This window comes from Lissotriton helveticus, chromosome 9 (genome assembly GCF_964261635.1).
Source record: "Lissotriton helveticus chromosome 9, aLisHel1.1, whole genome shotgun sequence".
Taxonomy (NCBI): domain Eukaryota; kingdom Metazoa; phylum Chordata; class Amphibia; order Caudata; family Salamandridae; genus Lissotriton; species Lissotriton helveticus.
The window spans coordinates 1,195,242,676-1,195,265,733 of NC_136070.1; the positions used below are offsets into that span (position 1 = coordinate 1,195,242,676).

At 44.9% G+C, this 23,058-nt stretch overlaps 1 protein-coding gene across 1 annotated transcript in view; it reads left to right on the top strand.

Moving 5' to 3' along the window:
- ITPR1 (inositol 1,4,5-trisphosphate receptor type 1) overlaps positions 1–23,058 on the top strand; it is a 1,533,308-nt gene that overhangs the window by 845,759 nt on the left and 664,491 nt on the right. The window contains exon 25 of the mRNA XM_078661662.1: positions 6,641–6,802. Within this exon, the coding sequence (XP_078517788.1) occupies positions 6,641–6,802 (162 nt within the window). The remainder of the gene's footprint in view (positions 1–6,640; positions 6,803–23,058) is intronic.

Genomic DNA, 23,058 nt, shown 5'->3' on the forward strand with positions numbered 1-23,058 from the left:
CTCAAATCGACTGGATGCATCCACTGTTAAGAGGGGCAGGACTGCACCTCTGCACAGTGTACTTATTTTCTGGGCTCTCACACATGCCGCTAAACATGATGTGAGACCACCCTTTGCCAGAAAGTCTCCTGGGGACCCCTCATTGGAACAAACCTCTTTGGTACAAGACATCATTTGGCCATTTTCTCAGGTCCCCTCCCTTTGTAGTGCTGCACATATGGTCTCCTCCTTGCCTTATTACCACACCTTGCACAACAAGTATATCCCCTACAACTGGCTTGGACACCCCGACAACTTCGGACACTATGGTCAGTGAGTGTCCATCTGTATCTCCCTCTTACCTGGACACCTTATTGCAAGAAATGTTGGACATCAAGTTCTCCATTGGATACATATATGATGCAGTGTCAAACTGCGTCAGAGGTACAGTCACTCAGAACGGATATTGCCTTCTTCCTTAGCCGCTTGGACACTACCAATGCCAGGTGACTGACCTAGAAACATGACTGGATGGATTGCTGGACTGGTCCTTGGAGATATGGGCCCTGGAGCGTAAGACGATAAACCTGGGGAACAAGAGCAGGAGAAACCATAACCATATACATATCATGGGTGTCCCTGAAAAGTTTGAGGGGGGTCAACATGACAACGTTCCCTGGCACCTTTCTGAAACGTCTCATGGGATTGTAATGTGCCTCACCACTTGAGATAGAGAGCCCACAGAGTTAAGGTTTATGCTCCCTCTGCATCACTGGCAAAATTAACCCATCTTGGCCTGTCTCCTTCACCATCCGCTTGTCCTCACAGCGCGAAGGCATGGTCCCTAACAGTTTGAGAATTCATCCATATATGTATCAGCTGATTTCTCCCACGATACCAACTGTGAAAGGAAACTGTTATTGGTACTGCAGCCCCACCTCTGGAAACCGGGCATACACTATGGCCTCCTGGAACAGACTGTGATTCTAATTACTTTGGACGGCAGAACAAAGGAGTACAGTGAGCTTGAACATCTTGGAAATGGATACTAATGACCAGCGCACCTCCCCTGTATCGCCTGTGCCTGAGGATAGCACTGCCAATGATCTGGTTGAATGTTGGACTGACCAGTTACCCAAAGGCAGTCACCGCTTGTTGGAGCGAGGGTTGGCGGGTATTGAATATTAAGGGAAAGGCCATAGGATACTGAGACAAAAACCGTTCACCACTGAACTCTTAATTTTAACTTCCAAGGGGCCTATCCATCAGCTTCACACTGTGTTCATTCCTGTACTGGATGATTGGGACCCATCTGGGGCATCCCCATTCTAATGGGCGTGCTCTTCATGAGCTCTTTGTGGCTATATGGCAGGCCTTCCAGCCTGCCTGATGGGGCCCAGTAATCTACTGGCCGAGGTCTACAGAATATAAGATTCTGCAGTGTTTGTGTTTCTGTAGTTGTAATGTTCACCTCTTTGTCTCTGCTTTGTGTAAAATATTGTCCTTCACCATATTTAATTGGTACTTATGGGTTTCATGCCCCTTCAGAGGATGGGGTACTCGATGGGTATGGCACCACGAATGGTGGGATTTCATGATCACCTGGACACACAGATGGCCGAGGCACACTGCTAGTGGTAGGCGAGCTCCACTTCACCTCAGTACTACAGGTGGATACTCCCCTTCTTAGAAATCCGGAATGGAATGATATCACAGCAAGGTTTCTTTTTCGTTTATAGTGTTATTGCCTTCACAGTAGGCATTTAATTGGGTCTCAACCCTCCCACACAACCATACCACTCACCCCTTGCCTCACTTGTGTCTTGATCGGATGGCCCCATACCTGACTCCCAGCTTCCCTTGCAAATGGTGTCCCTCCGCGTTAATGGCATGATGCAGTTTATTAAATGAAAGACAATTCTGTCGTATCTCAAGTCCCAATGCCTTGATGTAGTACTGATCCAAGGAAAACCCATCTGATGGACGACAAACTGGGAAAGAAATGGGTAGACATAGTGGTACATGCCAGCAGGTCTTGGCACAATCTCACAACCTCCTCCTCAAAACCCAGGAAGGATGTAGTTTCTTCCCTCCTCTATAAAGCTCTTGCCTACCGCACACTCCTGACATGGAGGGACCCACAGGAACATTACGTTTTTCAAAATTTCGGATACACCATGAAACATAAAGCACCAGGATACCCGTTTGGTGACAGACACGCGCTATAAAAGTATACCAATACATACATACATACATACATTGATTATTGACTCCATCTATGTCCCAAGGGTGACCAAGCAGACTTTACTACCATATCTAGACTAATCCACTCATTCGGTAAGACCAAACTTGTGATGGGGGATTGGAACCAGCCCCTTGACCTGCACCTTGACCTGTCTGATAATCCCAATTCCAGACAGCCAGAGATCGATTTCTATTGACTGACATTCTAAGTGATCATTCCCTGGTAGAACCCTGGCACCTAATGCACCCACAGGACAGGGATTACACTTTCACACCATGCTCCCGCATAGACTACTTCCGGATTGCAGAAACATTATAGCCTCTAATAGCACATCTGATCACAACTTGATTACCCTAGACCTAAATAAACCCTGGTATCCTAAAATCTACTTCACCTCACTGGTGCATGAATATATCTAGACATAGGGCTCTCGGGGGGATAAAGTGCTTATGAATTCCTATTTACACCAGTATTTGGAGGAAAATTAGGGTCGGTCTCCATCCACCCAGGTGCTCTTGGCGGTTAGGAAAGCTTGCCTCAGTGACCACATGATGCAAAACATGGCCACCTTTAAGAGGCATCTTGAGGTATTGATGCAACCTGACTGAACTCACAATGCTGATTAAATGACGGCTTAAAATGAGACTCCTACAGTTCACTCCTCTGGCAGCTCCTAGGCTATGTCCGTCCTGAATTCCCTCTATACCTCGCAGACCGTATTTGCACTTTTTTTCTGCTCAGAGCCACTATATGAGGGGAGAAGCAGGGAGAATGCTTGCTGCATAGTTGAAGCAAGCCCATTCACGCTAAATCATACCAGCCATTCAGAATGCTCACAATGAGCTTCCTACAGACCGCAAGACATTTTACAGGAATTTACAGGCTTCTACAAATGCCTGTACACATCAGAATCATGTGGCACCCTCAGGGTGTAGGGAGCTTTCTAGAGCAGTTAAATGTGCCCACCCTTACGCATGACCAAGCCAACACCCTGGAGAGTGACATTAGCGATGACGAAGTTGCACACGCTATTGATGCTATGGCGACCTCAACGGCACTAAAAGATGATGGCCTCCCAACAAAATACTGTAAAACCACCAAGCCATTAGTAGTACCAATGTTGGGTAAGTTATTCCATGAAATGAATGCTACCAACTATGCCTTTACCGGAATTCTATAGGGCTATAATCTCCCTGATGGCCAAACCAGGTAGGTATCCACTATACTAACTACCAGCCTACATCCCTTATTAAGGTGGATGTGAAGATCTTGGCAAAGGTCCTGGACACATGTTAAGTTACCACTATCCACTCCTAAATCCATCCCTCCCAAATAGGGTTCGTACTGGGCCGCTAGTCTGTGAATCATCGGAGGGTGCTTCCTCATATACTATGGCAAGTAAGGAATGATAGGAATGAAGAGTCTTACCTCACTTGATACCGAAAAGGCTTTTCACTGCATTGATTGGTTGTACCTGTTCAGTTATGGCAGCTAGGGGTCCAGGAAAATTTTATCTATTGTTGAGGCTTCTCTGCCCACTTCCTTGAGTTTGGTCATGGAATGAGACAAGGCTGTCCCGTCTCCCCATCTATTTGTTCTACAATCCCTAGCAGCAACTATACATAATACACATACCATCCGATGGGTGCGTACAGCTATAGGTAAACAGGAGTTTTACTATGCAGATATACTAGTCACATTGTCCAAGCCTCAGGAGTCTATATTGGAATGCATAGCTATCATTGATTCTTTCTCTGAGTTCTCAGGCTACCTAATAAACTGGTCCAAATGCAAATCTATGCCTTCTTTGTTCTAAAGTAATTATCGTCTGCTTAGAACCTCAATACAAGTTGAGGAACAAAGGGATGCCAACCAATAAAATGTACCTATTAGAGTTTACTAGTTTAATTTCCTATGATCAGCCTTTCTTGTTACCTTCCTTCATAACCAATCCCTTCAGAGCGTCATTAACCCTTCATATGTTTGCATGTGTTTTTAACATCTTTACTTGCACTGCAATTGCCCAAAATAGTGACCCTCATCAGGATGTCAGTTCCAGCTATTGTTATTGTTATTGTTAATATGGGTTTATATAGCGCCGGGTCACCTACAGGTCTCAGGGCGCTTTGACCATAGAACATAACATCCGAGAAAAAGAAAGGGTGGAGTGCCTAAGCTGGACTGAGTGCTGTTCGGAACAAATTGGTCTTCAAGGCTTTCCTGAAGCGGAGTAGATTCTCCTCCTTCCGGAGTGTTTCAGGCAGGGCATTCCAAAGCTTCGGTAATAGAACCGAAAAAGATCTCCCTCCCATTGTGGCCAGCTTAAAACGAGGACATACAAGGAATTTGGCATCAGAGGACCTGAGATTTCTTTCCGGTCTATATATCTCGATCCGTTCCTTGATGTAGGTCGGGGCCTTCCCGTAAATGGCTTTGTGGGCTATGCAGAGGCCTTTGAAAACAGACCTCTGTCCGGTTGGTAGCCAATGTAGACTTTTTAATAGTGGAGAGGCATGCGTTCTCCGCGGGAGATTGAAGATAAGTCTCGCGGCGTCGTTTAAGACTACCTGAAGTCTGTTTGTTAATATTTTTGGCAGGCCTAGGTAGAGCGCATTGCCATAATCGAGCCTTGACACTATGGTGGCCGAGACCACTGTGCGTAGCATCGACTGGGAGAGAAGAGGGACTAGTTTACGCAACTGTCTTAGAAGACCTGTACAAGTGCCAACCACGGTGGAAACCTGGTTGGTCATTGAGAGGCCGCTGTCCAATTTAATACCCAGACTTTTGACCGTGGCTGCTGGCTGTGGGGTTGGGCCCAGCTCCTGGGGCCAGTACATATCGCTCCAGGAGGAGCACTTGGATGGTATTATCAGCACCTCTGTCTTTTCCGGGTTGATTTTGAGCTGGTTGATGGACATCCAGTGGACCGTGTATCTGAGTATATCTTGCGCGTGCAACTGGGCATGTGTTGTATCATCTATGCCCAGCAGCAGCTGTGTGTCGTCGGCATAATTAAATACCTGGCAGCCCATTCCCGCTAGTGTGTTAATCAGGGGCTGTAGATATATGTTAAACAGGAGTGGGGATAGTGCTGAGCCCTGGGGGACGCCACAAGTCAGGCTTCCCACTCCTGATACACTATCTCCCATCTGGATTCTCTGCGTTCAGACAGATTTTCGTATGTCTTTTGGTTTAAAAAAAACCCAACAAAATACTTTATTTGGTCAAATATTCTGTGTTTATAGTCTGTTGTGGTGTATCGCTACTGCTGTATGTGTGATGGTCCAGCAGAAGCAGTGGTGCCCAACTTAGGTCGATACCATTCCTGATTCTGAATACCCACATTGGAATAATGTACATACAGTGAATCTGGGTCATTTGCATTGTAAGATTCTTATTTTGCAAATAGTTTTGGCTGGTCTCATGAAGGATGCAGTATCATCAGTGTGGCCTTTCTGTGATGGTTGGAGGTCTGGGCAAGGAGAACTACAGCAGGCATTGCTCATAAAATGAGACCAAGTATCTGTGATGCTGTGGTGTTATTGTGGAATTGTTCTGAAACCAAATGTTAACAGGAAGGCTGATCTACAATAGTGAGGCACAGTGAATCTGCAAACTCACAGAATAAGCAAATTGACATTCTAAAAGCAAATAAATTAGTGTACAAATGACAACTTTTCAGTGATCCCACCTAGGAAAGAACAAAGGAAGAGACCTGCAGAATGGGAAACTAAGGAGCTTTGGGGATGAACTGTTGACAAATCAGTGAAATCTGGTTCAACCAGTAGACTTCAGTTCACATTAGAAAAAGCAAGTCATTCCACTTTCTCCAAAATTGGATATTGCTTGAATTTATAATCGAGACCCCTGATTTTTTTTCAGCTTTTTTTCTTGGATTTTTCGGCAGCTATTCTTCCGCAGATGGCTAATGATACAGGTAAACGTTTTTCATATGGTCCTAAGAGTGCTGCTTGCGGCACGAACAAAGACACTGCTGTCTTGTGACATGCCCCCCCACACACACACACAATCTTCACATCCCCAGTTTCACCTCCTCTTTTCTTTCAAAAAAGGTTTGTCCACTCCTGGATTAGGCTACACCGATTGAGAGCCTTGAACAAACGAATCTACACTTGCTGGGGTGAGGTTGGATTCCTTTTAGAGTCTAGTATAAAAGGTGCATTCCTGTAGGTTAAGTTGCTGTCTCTCGCTAGGTATTCATTGTAGAAGTAGTTTACTTTCAATATTTTTCTTTCTAAAAGAGCAGTTGGGTTTCGATTTTAATATATAGTTGTGTGATCCACCTTAGTTTGTATTCAGCCATATGTAGCGCTCTGTGAGAACTTGACTTGGGTGTGATATGTACTTTACAATGTTTAGTCAACCCCTTTTGATCTGTTTGTTTTCAGCGAGGAGAATACTCCCTTGGACCTCGATGACCAGGGAGGCAGGACTTTCCTCAGAGTTCTGCTGCACCTTACAATGCATGACTATCCTCCGCTCGTTTCTGGGGCATTGCATCTGCTCTTCCGCCATTTCAGCCAGAGGCAGGAAGTGCTCCAGGCTTTTAAGCAGGTCAGTGTCTGGATTTTAAATGTATGTGGTAGTCTTCCTCTATTTGAAGCTGTTTATTAAACCTGGCAGGCTGATTTACAAGCCTTTAAAAAATATATATAAAATGCACTTTTCAATTAAGTTTGTGCTAAAGGCCACCAATCTCACTTTCCATTCTGATTATCACCGTTGCATGCAAATTAAGAATAATTTTGATGCAGTTTTACTAAATTGAAAGAGTCCGTGATTGTTATGAATTGTAACATTGTGGATTTCAAAATAACTAATCTATTGTCAGAACACCAGAACTGTTGTCATCTCTGAATAGCACAGTCATTTGTCAGTTGTAATCTAATGTGGCCCCATTCCAATCTGTTCTTGTTTGTTTTTTTTTGCCCTCCTTGGCTTAATAGGCTGAGAACAGCCATATTCAGATTAGCCTTGTCTTGCTCCAGAAGGAACAGTCCAGTTCCAGGTGACAAGTAAGGTTTTTTCCCGACAGGAACACATGTAATCCAGTGTGCTTTAGGCCTAATCAGTGAGGTGCAGCTTCAGTCCACTAGCATAGTGAGCATGAAAGCCTGTGTTCTATGCCATTGGACACCAGGATAGTCCTTGCCCTTGTGGATCTCAGTTAAAGAAAATAGTAGTAGGTGGAATGCTTCAATTTATCTTCAGCCATTGCTAGTAACGTTGGGATGCATTGGAGTCCATTGTTTTATTTCCCAATGCAAACTGATAAGTCGTATGCAAATTAGACTGCCCTGAGTCATTATGATCCGTCTAATCCAAGCTGCCAGGTCAGTTACCCTCCAGACAGGCACACAAGAAGATCCAGTTTTAGTTTAATGGGGTTTGTCAGTGGGCAAAACACAAACTAGAATGTCTGGGCCCAAATTATTGCAGTGGCTGGCATTAATTCAGCACTCCTTCCATCTTTGTTCTTTCTGAACTATACACTTGTATTGAGTCACCGACGGAAGAATCTTGTTTTTCACGTAGATAATGTGAGGACCCTCTGTTACCTTCACTGAGCACCCATACAAGTTGTAATTAACTTCCCTTCCAGGGGATCCTCATCAGTAGTCCTAAGCACTGATTTGTCCAGCTCCGGATCCTGGAGCACTTTGCAGTGTGTGTATGTATATATCTCTGTCTCTGACGCCATTAAAACTTCACAAGTACTTTAAAAGAAAACACTATACCAAAGGGGACAGCCAGGAGGATAACTGCAACTGATGTCCTCACATAGAATGATCTTCCAATGATAGAACTTTTGGAAGAATTACGACTAGACAGGTGAAAATACCCAACAACAATCTGCTTGTTCTACTATCAATACAGACATTTAACAAACCCGTGAAGAGAGTCCGTTCAAAACGAAATCCCTGTTCAACTACTAGGCAACAAGGATAAAAAAAGAGCAGGGTAAATTTCGTCTGATAACCCCATATTCAGCGGAGGCTAATCATCTCAGAAAGATACTTAAAAGAAACTGGCCTATTCTTTTAACAGATGATATCATAGGTGAAGGTATTCCAACACAACCACTGGTCACATTCAAGAAAGCTAGGTCACTGAGGGATATCTTAGTGAGAAGTCACTTGGATAAACCCCCAGACAAACGTAGCACTCTGAAGCAAATGATTTTTTTTCCATGCAGTAAATGCAAGGCCTGCATGAATAGCAGGAGGACGTTTTCCTATAAAATTCCAGAAATCGACTTAAGAAAATTAAGAAATTTATCACAAATACTACACCATATGTGGTATATTGCCTGGTCTGCCCGTGCGGACTTCATATATAGGGAGCACAGTGCATCCGGTTAAGATCAGGGTGCTAGAGCACATGCGTGCAATTGATAAGAATGACCAGGCTTATCCAGTGGCTCGCCACTTTGCTGAAAAACATGGCAGTAACCGCAAACAGTTACAGTTCTTTGGCCTGGACCATGTCCCGTAGAATGTGCGAGGGGGTGACCGACTTAAGCAGCTGCGCAGATTAGAGTCTCACTATATCATCGATCTTCTAACTAAACATCCGCGCGGTCTCAACTGTGGAAAAGAAATGTCGGTACACCTAGGCCAGTAAATCTGAAATATCTATGTAATCCAGTTGAACCTATCTAAATTAAACTCACTAATACCCTGTAATCTGCATTTTAAACACATAGCGATGTGGATAAATTCTGTTCATTTGATTATTATTTTTTGTGTAAATTTGAGGGTTGATTAACAGCGCTTTTTCTGCTCATTTGTGAATGTCTCATAATCCTAATGATGAAACTTTGATGATCTGGAGGATTAATTGGGGCAGTGTGAATTATTATGGAAATTTGAATCGATGAAGGTTGTAAAAATAAGAAATATTGGGAGGTTATTTAAGCTGAATTTTTGAATTGGAACAATTTGGAGGATGAATTGTATCTATGATGAAAACGATCTGTTGCTCACATGTATGATTGTGGTACGAAATAGGGAACAATATGAGGTAATAACTTTATATGTAGAATTTCTGATTCATTGTTGTCTAAGAAGGATAATTGCCGATCCACGGCTTTATGAAAGTTACACCTTTGCTGGAGAATCCTGTATAAGCACTCACTGAGATATAATTATGGGCTTACAGCTAATTGTTAGGTTGCATGGACACATGTGTCAGTTACAAGATGGCGCTCCCTGGGGGTGAACTAGCCCACCAAGTACTTCCAGTATGCACCAGGGAGCTGTGTTGCGGAGAGGTGTCGAGAAGCCACACCCCTTTTTACACCACGCTGCAACGTAGCACTTACTGGAGGTAGCTGGTGGGCTAGTTGGCCCCTAGGGACCCTCAGGACTCACAGGGACTTAATCCCCCAATTTACAATGCACCGGGGGCTGCGTTTGCACAGTGATGCAGGAAAGGGGCGTGACCTGATGTGACAAGTGTGTAAACGCGCCCTGTGGTGCATTTTAAGTTGGGGATTTAAGTCCCCTCGAATCCTGAGAGTCTCTGGGGGCCAACTCCCCTCCCCCCCAGGTACGTCCAGTAAGCGCCACAGAGTTGTGTTGCAGAGAGATGTAAAAAGCAGCGTGTCCTCGGACCACCTCTCTGCAAAGCAGCTCTGTGGCGCTTACTGGAGGTACCTGGTGGGCTAGTTGGCCCCCAGGGACCCTCAGGATTCAAGGGGAATTAATCCCCCAACTTAAAACCCGCCAAGGGGCGTGTTTGCATAGTGGTGAAGGGAGGGGGCGGGCCTGATGTGACATGTGTACTTATGCAATCACTCTGCCAAAAACCAAGCACTTATAAATTCACCATGCACTCTCCTTGCTGCACTTTAAACATCCAGTCACTACCCATGCACTGACCCATTGTAAAGATCCAAGCGTCGTTTCCACAGGAGTGCCAGGAACCGCTGACAAGACCAGCCCTTCCCCCCTGCACCTATTGTGTCTATCAAGCACTAGAACGCAATGGTGGTATGGAGGGAAAGGAGGGAACAAAACAACGAAAGGCAGGGAAGAAAACAGGACTCTTCGGGCTGGTATCCCTCAGGGTGAAGGCAGACACTAAAAGGAATGGGTTAGGTTAATGCAAATCCACAACAGACGGGTAACAATCATGAAACCCTATAGTTCTATCTTACCTAAAAGACAGTGAGAGGGTTCGTCAGTAACTGGTTGAATTGACATATGTCGCAATACTGAACCAGCAAATGTTTGCAGACATGATGCCTATATACAGCAGCAAAGGACATTATACCTTTTGGTTGCTTTAAAGAGTATGGAAGAACTTTAAACAATAATCTCTTACCATGCTGTACCAAAATTAGGTGCTCTGATTGTCAAGAATGAGGCAATGTGAATGATCTATGTCTCATCTGTAAATGCAATAAATCTCATGTAAGAATTCACAATCTTGCTGCAGGGTAATAGTAATAAATGTGGCGCTAATAGCTCTTTACCCGTTCTTCATGCCCACGCACTCTGATGATTGCCAGCCTCCAATAAGACACCAGTGAGTCCAAAATAAAGAAACAAAAAAGGATAAAAGTCCTGGCGGACCACAACTCCCACAATCCCTCAGTGCGGTCCCAGGCCCACACTCCGCAAGTCCGGCCGGCCGGCGGAACAGAGAGTATCCGGCCGACGGGCGGAACCGCAAAACCCAGGCCTAAGACCCCCTCAGGACCGGAGAGAAGACAGCCGGCTCAGGAGGGAGATTGCTTCAAATATCAGTTCCGTCCAAATTGCAGGAAAGTGAAGGACGAACCGCTATGGGACTCAGCTTAACGAGGGGGCAGGGCGGTTACGATACGCAAAAACGTGCATCTGACAAACAGCCTGGGACCGCTCAGAAGGCAGCCAGCTACAAAACAGGATCAGGAAAGAGCTTCAGGGAGCAGAGGATGCCGTAGCACGGACGGCTCAAACAACAGAAACTGCTTCCACGGAAGTGACGTGTTCGAACGGAAACACTAAGGCACTAGAACACGAAGCCCAGAGATGCGGGGAATTCAGGCTTTTGGCTCTAGCCCGTTCCCCTCGCGCATGCGCGTTACATGGACAGCGCGATCCGATCGGAGGAGTGGCAGGCATGACACCCATGCACTAACTCATGCACTGCTACAATACCCTGAGCAGTTCCCATGCAGTCCAACCATTGCCCTGTCCCTACCCATGCACTCTTTCCATCTTGCAGCCAGCACCATGTACTTATCCAATCACTCCACCAAAACCGAAGCACTTATAAATTCACCATGTACTCCCCTTGCAGTACTCTAATCTTCCAGTCAGTACCCATGTACTCAAGGAATGGCCCAGGCACTGAAAAAACAATATGGTGAGGGAGGGCCTAAGGGAGTTTAAAGACCAGACAAAGACACATTCCCTAACTGAATGCATAAAACACAAATGTGTCCAAGGGTCTAACAGAATCTATGTGTGGTCCATTAAACTAACAAAAGTCACTGTCAACTCATCTAGTGAATGTGAAGATACATTGATGGATACCTGCGATTACTAACCGGATACCCATCAGTCACCACTCTGAACCGCCCTTCATCATTTGGGATTCCTGTTAACCACAAAATAGCTACACTACCGGTTAAGATGGAAGGTCAGATAGTATAACCTCTTAAGAACCTGGTAGTGGCCAAAGTGGTTTAGAGTGTCACAAACTACCCATCAATATAAAATGAGGGTGACTGATTTGCAGTGCTAGTGTAAAAAAGTGTGAGAAGTGAGTGAAAACTAAAATTGGGTGAGGGAGCATGAATGAGACTAACTTTATTCTGTTCTATGCTCGCTCCACCAACATTAAAAGAGCAGCATAAGTAGATTCAACAAATGTCTACCTAGTTGGAAATATGGTCAACATGTTTCAGCAATTCCAAGGGACTAAGGAGTCCATTGCTTTCATCAGGACCGGAATATTAGAAAAAATGCTACTGCAAGGGGTGTAGTGAAAGGTTAAAAGAGTGACTACATATTAACGAAACTGCAACATGGAAAATGATCACCTGTTTTCCTAGGTGTGTTCTTTACTCGCAGATGTTATGTATGTCACTGCAAAAAGAAACAATCGCATGTAAAATGACCACATACGTATAGACATAATAATGTGTGAAAAATCCACATTTAACAATAAACCAGATTTAACTGTAAACCATTGGTTTTAATACAATACCACATTGGATATATATTTTTATCAGCACGAAATACTTGGATGTAATATTTTCATGTAGCAAATTGTGCTTAGTCTTACCCTTATTGTTGAAGCACATTGCTCCACCCCACCTGGCAACGGCTCAGGACTCGATGGAAGCACCGCTCTGATAGAAAGAAGCAAAAAGACAAAAATATGTCATTTCTTCCTAGTCAAACGAAAATAAAGCCCATTGAAAAGTACCCATCGAGAGTGTTTGACATGAGGTTTGTATTGTAAGAGAACACCGCATTGGCTCAGACCCATGGTGTTCTTATGAAGGCACCGTCAAAATAAAGGTCTTTATCAAAATGTCAGTTTGCATACCGAGTGTCTCTAGTGCTCGGCAGTTAAGTGGTATTAACTTATAATTCTATGCGGGACCCAATGTTTTTTTTCTTCTTCTTCATGGTTTGTCTGGCTTGATTATGACAAAAACCATGGAGTAAATACGGGCTGTATCGACAGACCGAAAAGTATTTTTGCCGCGTTGCCCAAATAATGCTGTAATAGATTACTACGCGCAAAAAAACACAGCAATGGTCTCGGTCTGCGGGCCGTTAGTGAAGGAAAGGTTGTTAATCCTTAGTTTCGCGCTGTATTTAAAAGAAAATACTCTCCAAACAGAACTCGGATAGTGTGCGGCTCACCTCTCCGTCGGTACTCCTTCGCCACCATCTGAACCAGTTGGGGAGGTGCCGACAAGGAGTGGAGGCTGCCGTTAAGAGCCGCACGCTGACTGGCTTGCTGTCGGTCATGTGATCGGGGCATCCAGTGGAAATACCCGTTACTGCGAGATTCTGCATAGTCAGATGCTGTTTTCTTATTAGTAGTTCGACGATCTTGTGACCAGACTGAGTATTGTAATCAAGTTGTTTATTGGTCACCACGGACTACTGTCGATGGTTGCCTAGGAACAATGTCTAAACTTCAAAAATGAAAACAACTTTATCGATGGTTTCACTGGTCGCGAAAACAGATCGCTAAAACAGATGTTTTACTAACATATTAAATGTCCATTCTGTTCTGCTGCCCAAGAAAAAAAAAAAGGGCAGGTATTCTGTTATATACAGTTAACAGTGAAAGAGCAGCGAATTCACTAACCACATCTTAAACTTCTCATATCTCCATTTTGGTGAAAGTGGCAAAAAAGTGGGCAAAACTCAAATTCAATTATTTGAATTTGAGGAAAACAAGTTTACAAGACAGACCAAGGTATGTCGTCGTTCAGCCCACCTTTATTAGTTCCCAGTTTAAACACCCATTTCTGTTCCTTGCGTATGAGAAAGTTGGTATGGTCTGTAACGTGGGGAGGAATGTACGGTTGTTAGAGTACAGTCCAAATAAACGCAGTTGGGGCGTGTTGTCTCTCCAAAAAATGATTGGTAAGTTTAGTCGCCTGTCTCTTACAACGAATCGTACTTTTGTGCTCAGATTCGTATTTTTATTGTCCGAGTCGTCATTCCCACATATTTTAGACCACATGGACAGGTTATGAGATAAATTAGCTTCTCGCTGTTACAGTTCGTAAATTTGACTTGTTTCCAGGGTCTATTGGTGCCAATATCAATTTCAGTTGTCCTGGTTGTTTGGGGGCAAGCTTGGCACGAACCACATGGGTGGTGGCCTACTACAGGTGGAAGGTCCCATATAGTGCCAAGAGCCCTTGGCATTTTAGTGTGAGGTCTGGTGTGGACAATGCGATCTTTCAAATTTGGACCCCTCTTGAAGGAAAAAAGTGGTGCTTCAATGGTCTCTTGTCCTGAATTCAATATGGACCAGTTTCTTTATTACTTTTTGAATTTTGTTAGACAAAGTCCCAAAAGTGCTGACACAGGTCAACCTGTTTGATGTCGCTTTAGACACTGAAGGTTCCAGGAGAGCCAATCTGTTGTTTTTCGCCCGCTTCATTGATTTTTTTTACCAATTTTGGGGGGTATTTCCTACAGTGAAGCTGATGTTGTAAGGCTTTTGAATGTTTGTTATAGCCTTCCTTCGTGGAGCAGTTTCTCTGTACCCTCAGAAACTGCCCATAGGGCAGGTTCTCTCTGAGAGACTTAGGGTGATGGCTGTCAAAACAGAGTAGGGAATTTTTCGCCATTGGTTTTCTGTAAAGCTCTGATTGAAGGCCTTCCGGAGTGGAAAAGATCTTTAAATCTAGAAAGGCATTCTCAGTTTTACTGGACTCTACAGTGAAACGGAGAAAGGCATTCCTACTGTTTAACCAGTTCTGAAACGCCACTAGGTCTTCGTGTGTCCCTCGCCATACCACTAGTATATCATTGATATACCTTTTCCATACTTTTATCAAAGTGATAAACGGGTTGGTGTTAGTAAGGACATGCTCTTGCTCAAAGTGATGTACATATACATTTGCCAAGCTGGGAGCAAAAATGCTCCCCATGCTAGTCCCAGATGTCTGCAAAAAAAACATCTCTTCAAACTTAAAGAAGTTTTTCTTCATGGCTAAGGTGGCACAAGCCATGATGAAGCTGACCGGCGTGATGCTGTCCAAGTCACAGGCCATCAAGAGGGAAGATATGACTTCTAGAGTTTCGTCTTGTGGTATAGATGTATACAGTGACTCTACGTCAAATGAGACGAGATAATCATTCTCAGCATCAAAGTCAATGTCAGGGAGGAGACGAAGCACATCTGTTGTGTCTTTGAGGTATGTGGGCATTTCTTGCACCATAGGTCGCAGAAAATGGTCAACGAAAGTGGAAAGTGGTTCCTTAATGGATCCAATACCCGAAATTATCGGGCAGCCTGGTGGTGGCCTCTGTGCCTTATGCACCTTTGGGAGACAGTAGAAGTAGGGCATTACTGGATGTTCTGTCACTAGACCCAGGCACTAACACATGCACTGCTACAAACCCCTGTGCACTACCCATGCAGACCTCTAACCACCTACACAGTACTGATTCAGTACTCCAATTACCCAGGTTGTACCCATGCAGTCCGGAAATCACTCGCACTACCCATGCACTCCTCAAATCACCTATCCAGCATCATGTACTTATCCAATCACTCCGCCAAAACCCAAGCAGTTATAAAATCACCTTGCACTGTCCTTGCAGCACTCTAATCATCCAGTCACTACCCATGTACTCATGCAGTGACCCAGGCACTAACACATGCACTGCTACAATCCCCTGTGCACTACTGATGCAGTCCAGCCATCTCCTTGTCACTACCCATGCAATCCTCCAATCACCCAGCCAGCACCATCTACTTATCCAGTCCCTCCGCCAATACCCAAGCACTTATAATTTCACAATGCACTCTCCTTGCAGTACCCTAACCATCCACGCAGTACCCATGTACTCCTGCAATGACCCAGGCACCGACTCATGGCAAATACAGAGGTCATTCTAATCACAGGGGTACCCCAACGCATAGTGTTCCCTAGTGTATGTAGGTGTTTTCACTGTAGTCTAAGTGTCTTTTACCATAGCACGGGCTCCGGTCCTGGTTAGTCCGAGTAAGTTACCACCAGTACCTGTCAGTAAAAAGTTGGGGGCACAGGAGGACTTTCTGCTCCTCTGTTGGTTCTTTCTGCGCATCTTTTGCTTCTTCTGGCACTTTTGTTAGTCTTTATGGGCTTCTGTTCACTCTTTCAGCATTTGTCTTGCTTCTTTCTGCGCTTTTCTTCGTAATTCTTCACATGTCCTACCTTTGTAAACATAGTTAGAAATTAGCATTTAAAAAAACCATTGAAATTCACTGAAAAAGCATAGGTTTCAGGCACGTTATAGTTAGAAATTAGCATTTAAAAAACCTTAAAAATTCACCGAAAAACCCATAGGTTTCAGGGACGTTATAGTTAGTTGGACATTTCACTCGTACAAAACAATAGAAATTCTCCCGTTATAGTTAGCTCCGCTAACTATAACTCGCACCCCCGCAATGCACTGCTGATGACATCACATAATACATCATTCATGACCTGGTCAGTGGCATCACTGATGACCTCTCATATGACATCACTGATGACCTCATCAGTGATGTCATTTAACGTAGTGGTATTACCGGTTGTGGCACCATTACTCATACTGATGCTTTATACTTAACGTATATGTACTATATGTCCACTAAATGAGTCATACAAGGTGCGACTCTTCTTTCCACTACTACCCTTTCTTGTTGTATAAGGACACAATAGAAGCCTGGTTTAGGAGTGGTGTTACCTCTCCTATGCAGGAAGCCACACTGATGTAAGCCCAAAAGGTGAGTTCTAAAGGAGAAGCTGCCTTTGGAATGCAAATGGGAAACACGTGGGTGAGGGGCTGCTCTATTGTGTTGGCAGACAGGCCAGCCCCTAGGGATAGAGAGGGGAAACCAGTTGCCATATTTGTTTTTAAGGCCCCCAATGGCAGCCACACCTCTGAGTTGGGCAAAGTAGCTCAGCACGCCAAGAGTGGGGTTCTGCCATCTTGAGAATTGGCAGACTAGAGACTTCTGGAATAGCAAGATGCCACACTTCACATTACGTTATCAGGCGGAAGCGATCCTGGTAGTCCATTAACTAGTGACCACAGTGACTTTCTGGGCAAAAAGGGGTCAACCAGATTTTAGATCCTGCTTGACTGGAGAAGACGACTGAAGGACTGACTTGCTGTCCCTGCAACTGGCAAAGAGGTTGCATCACATGGGGTCATGAATCAGAGGGCCAGAAGCCAATATTATTTTGTTGTCCAGACCCCCACCTCTCCTGCCTCTGTAGCCTGCTCCCCTTTCGTACTCCGTCCATTCAGCACAGCTATCCCTTTGGCGGGGGGTCAAAGATCAGACCCCATCTACCCGAATGGTCTGCGATAATCTGTAAGTGGGTACATGTGATTGTGCATGGAGGGGTACACCCCAAATGTGAAACCCCTGCCTCCCTTGCCAGAAAGGGCTGACAAGGGGCAAACTCCTTGCTCCACCAGGAAGTATAAGCTGTTCCGAAAGTGCCAACACCAGAAGTAGGGGGTTGTTATTCCTGCTACTTTCTAGTGCCCAATAACGATGGAGGCTTCTGTTCTATCCTAGATCTGCACACACAACTACTTTCTGAATAACGAGAAGTTAAAACTGCACACTTTGGGTTAAGTTCTGTCTGTGCTGGACAATGAAGACTGGATAGTGGCACTTGACCTGCGGGACACTTCCACGTTCCCATCCTACCAGCCTACAGATGTTACCTGCAGTTCACGGTGGGCCATGAGTATTTGCAGTTCGCTATACTCCCTTTTCAGCCTTCCCAGTGCCCCTTGGATGTTCACAAAATTGATGGCGGTGGGTGAAGGTGATCCGCGGAGGTTGGGATTCCAGTCTTTCCATACCTTGACAACGGGCTACTGAAAGTCTGCTATCCCCAGGTGGGCATTGCCCACCTCCATCTTTAACAGACTGCCTGCATTTGCAGAGGGCCACTATCAACACGCCGAATTCACACCCGATTACCTCTGATGCACTCTTTCATCAGAGCCATTCTGGACACAGTGCTATTCTGCGCCTATCCTCTGGAGAGTTGAGTTCAGGATATTCATTCTAGGAATCTGACATTCCAGCCTCTCTCCTGGATTTTGGAGATAATGACTGAGGCTGCTGATTATCATGGCCCCCATCATCCTACTGGTGACGCATGCCTGATGGCATATGTGGGTTTTGCAATAGAAATTTAGGATCCAGTGGGCGCATCAGAGAAATCTCTCCTACCTGGTCCAGATATCGGAGGGGACTGCACATGATCTGGAGTAGTGGCTGACCATCGATGATGGGCCCAGTGGCAGTCCCTCTCCCTTCCCCACCCGGAGCGAACAGTAGTGATCATTGCTTCACTTCTGGGTTAAAGATAACACAATGAGATGATGGGCGGAGCGCTGAAACTTTTCAGAAACTCGCCCCCGTCACAGATCTTGGTTGAATCCATCATTGTTCTTTAGCTCACTTCGCCAGCTCAGACTCTGATATATGCAAATCAGTCTTGGCCCTATGGCTCATGGGAACTGTCCAGCCCAAACTGCCAAGCCAGGTCTTACCCGAACCGTAAAAAAGCATCCTGGGACCGATTTTGAGGTAACAACCTTTATCAGCGAAGCTAGCTTGCATCTGGTTGCAAAGTGAGCAAGGGACCCATGTCTGGGCATGCCCTGCCAACTTAGGGTGAACAAAGCAAACAAGGAGATGATGAACGGAGTGCTTAAACCGGTTTAGGGTGGCCACCTGGGGAAGGTGAGAACAGAGGAATGTGGTCTTTGACGGAGTCCCAGCTCCAAACTTGGAATTGGGGTGATTTATTTATATTTAAAACCTTCCTTCCAACCATCAAGGACAGTTGGTTCAGGAGTTTCTGGACTCCTTTCGTCTTAAGTGGAATTCGGGACTTCTATTTGCCTTTCTGCCAATACTACTCCTGCCCGGAGTTCTCAAGAGGATGCGGGCCGACCAGGCCCAAGGCATTCTTTTGGCTCTGGATTGGGCATGAAGAGTGTTGTATCCCAACCTCCTGAGCATAAGCATTGGCCCTCCAGTCTAGTTGCCCTTTTCAGGCGGATCTCTTGTTGCAGCAACATGGCATGGTCCTGTACCCGCAGCTTCCACCTTCATACATGGAGACTGAGCGATGAACATAAGGGTTTCGATCTTCCTCTCAAGGTCTCTGATTCAATTTTGGCAGGCAGGCTTCCCTCCACTAAAACTGTATTTGCCATTAGGGGAAGTGTTTCTCACTCAAGGTGGACCCCCTTTCTGCACAGTTGTCAGAGGTGTTGCTGTTAAGCTTTGCCCTGGGCAGGGTTAAGTACCAACTGTTTCTATTTTGGCTTTCGGGCAGCTTCCGGATCACCCAACCCTTTTCTAGCCACCTGTTGTCGTTTTCTCAAGGGCTTGCAACACTTGCTCACTCCTATTCTTTCAGTGATGCCCTTGTAGGCCCTTAGTCTGCTCCTCATGTGGTCCCCTTCGAGCCTCTACACCACTCTTCTCTGCAGCTCTTGACTATGAAAAAGGTCTTTCTATTGGCTATTACATTGGCCAGGAGGGTCAGCGAGCTTCAAGCTCTGAGTTCATTCTTTATACACCAGCTTTTTCCCTCACAAGTCTGTTCTTTCCTGATGAAATTTGTCAACATTTCGTGTGACTCGGTGCATCACTCTGCCTACTTTTTCCACTCCACCTCATCCTTCTGGCCACCTTCTATTCAAGCAAAAATCTCTACAGCCTAAAATGGCCCCAAACTCTTTTCAAAGTAGTTAAGGAACTCTCTGATCCAAGCATGTATCTCCATCACCTGCACTGTCCCAGTTACAATGTGAAGAGCTGGTGCACTTTTATGTCAAAAAGCTGATGCAACACTCTTTTGCGGTTCTTTAGATAGAGATTTCCTTGTCTGTTAACAGCACTCCCAATATTAGCGTATGGATGCCTCTTCCTACTGTGGAATTAATCACCTCAGACTATGGACAAGCTTGTTAGAAATTGAACTCTTGCCATGTTGAACTCCAGACAAGCTTAGCATGCTGGACCCAGACTGAATTCTTCTTTTGGTAAGACTCCTCAATTCCTCTACATGAGGGCCCACTCCACCAGGGCGAAGGCTGCTACTATCGCAGTCACAGTTGAAAACATCCAGTGATTTGTTAAAATACTCTTCCTGACAAGTTATTCCCCTCATATATTTACACCCCTTTTGAAGGGTTTTTAAATATACTAGAAATTTGTAAACCCTTCCAACCAGCATTGTTGCATCACCGCCATGTTTCCTAAAGACTGGTGTTAGTTCTTGATAGAAAGGTTCTACTCTTTTCTATTCTGTAACCCCCCAGAATATGTACCTGGTGATTAGGGTACAGCATCTGCTGTACTTATCTGGAGATTGCTTTTTATCACAATAAAAAAAAAAAAAACTTGGGGCACAGTAGTCCTCTCTCAGAGGATCTCTATTGATGTTCATTGGCGCAGAATAATCCCATCCAAACGCAGGTATCCAGAAGCACTTTTTCAGTATGCATTTTCTTAAGTGTAGATGCTTGCCTTTCGCCAGGAAGGCCTGTCGAAACACTTTAAGACGAGAACATTGTTCAGCCTATAAGGAAGGTTATAATGGTTAATTCCTTCAGACTGCATTTAAAAAAGGGTAATGATTACCCATATATATTGAAGGTTAAATATTGTGGTAGAATGCATAAATCTTTCACCAACCCTTTTTGTTTTAAATAGAGAAAGATGTAGGAAATGGACAGTGTAGCCCTCTAGGCTGCCATTGTCAGTGTAAAAACGGCATCTATGCCTTTTACGGGCCTAGAGACCACCACATCTCATCATTCCCAGTAGGTGGCAGTTTAATTTTTTTCCAGCACCTGGTGACAGGATCTTTGAGCACAGAGCTCGGCTTTTTGGGCTTTTTCTCTTTAAAAATCTCACAAAGAATTTTGTGTTATCTTTCACTCGACTGATTTCATCTAACCATTTGATTTTCTGCCTTTTTTTTACAGTCTTTTTTTGTCTTTAGTCAAATGAAATGGCATCTTTATTTGACAAGTGTCCTGCCTGTGGAAGAAAGGCCAAGTCGGACCCTCATGATGTATGCATCATTTGCTTTGCTGAGACATTTTCCTGACAAATGTCTACACTGCAGGAAGCTTTTCAGGCATACCCTGCGGGATGGGTGAGAACTCCCCTCTATGGCATCAGAGGAGCGACCAAAGCAGCAGGTGCAGTCAGAAGATGGGACCTTCAGAGAGCGAGGAGAAAGTCAGTCCTCTACCAGGTCTCTTCCAGCTTTCTCAGAGAACTTCAGGCGTAGGAGATCCAAAAGCGAAGTGAAGCCTAAAAACAATGTTACCGGTCATCGTCAAAAGGGTTGATGTCCCGAAAAGGTACCATACCATCTTGTTCACAGCCGCGGGCTGGGTCAACTTTGAGACATGGTAGGTTGACATCTAAGGGGACCACACTGTCTAGGAGCATAATGAGTTAAACATTGGAGTGTTTTGACGTCAAGGCAGAGGCAGGTCGTCATCAAGGAATGTGCAAAGTTCAAAGCCATCTAGGCTTGCGGAGAAGGCTACAAAACTAAGGCAGAGACTTATAACACCATCCCTGGACTCTGAATACTTGGGTGTATTCTGTCATCTTCTATAGTGCTGCAAGACTCTCCTCTGCCTCCATCTACTCCACCAACAGCCGCCTCCTCCCTCCAGTGCCTCTTCCACCACCAGTGCACATACATCTTCCAACACCACGTCCTGTGGAAGCTCCTCCTAGGCTACAATCATAGTCCAGATCTCACCAGCATTTGTGCCACTCAAGAACTCTCCTCCAGTCCTGGCGTTCATCTCTGCCATCCTCCAGATACAGACATAGTCACCATGCATCTAGTTCTTGAACAAAGTCAAGACTTCATTCGACCTACTATTCCACCTCTTCCAGCACTGGCAGGTACTCGACTACCGATTCTTCTCCACCATGAGTCTCTCCAGTGGATAACACTTTTTAGGAGGTGCTGGTGAGAGGCGCGTCAAAAATTAACATCCTGTTGCAGACTCCTGCACCGTGCACATCAGTGATTTTTTTGTTGTTTCACCATAGATCAGCGTCCAGTTATCTTCTACCATTGCTTCCTGGCCTGTTATAATTAGTAACTGACTGACTTGTTTACTACACTGTCCTCATCCAAATGTACTCCATCGTGGATACAAAAGAAATATACCTCCGAGCAGGACCCACTGTTTCTCCGTGCCAATCCTCCTCTGGGTTCTATGGTCATCCTTGCGGCGAGGAAACACCATTTCACCACTCTTTCATCTACTGTTCCAGTGGTCAAGGAGAGGTTGGTCTCCAACCAGGTCATCAGTGCTACCGCTGATTTATCATTACTAGCGGCCCATGAATACGATCACGGGGTGGCCTTGCGAAGGCGTTCATGGCTCCGCCTCACCGCTCTTAAATATGAATCCCAGCAACGAATGATCAACCTTCACTTCTCAGGGTCTATTCTTTTTGCCAGTCATACGGAAGAATAAATGACCTTGTAAAGTCTGAGATGGGGAACCTGAGGACAGTGGGCGTCTAAATCAGAGCAGCAAAGGCCCTGCAAACACTCCCAACAATGTTTTACTCACTGTTTACATCCCTCACACGTCCAAAGGTTGCCAGCAAACCCAACCACAGAGACCTTACTAACAGCAATGTCGTCGGCCCAGAGGAAGAAGCACTCGGCCTGATCGGGGGGAGCCTAGAGCAGGTTTTAAGCAATGACTACTTCCCCCTCTGCCATTACCCTCCCCGCTCAATTTTTCACCAAAGCCACCCGAACACCATCTACAGATTCTGCATTCAGAAGTAAACATCCTTCTGCATAATGATGCGGTGGAGACTGTTCCTCCTGAACATCGGGGAACAGGGGTTTCTCTTCCAAGGGATACTCATCAATAGTCATAAGCAGTAAATAATCACCGCCCACATTCGGGGACCCCGGAGCTTATACCAATTTTTATATATATATATATATATATATATATATATATATATATATATATATATATATATATATATATATATATATATATATATATATATATATATATATATACACACACGCA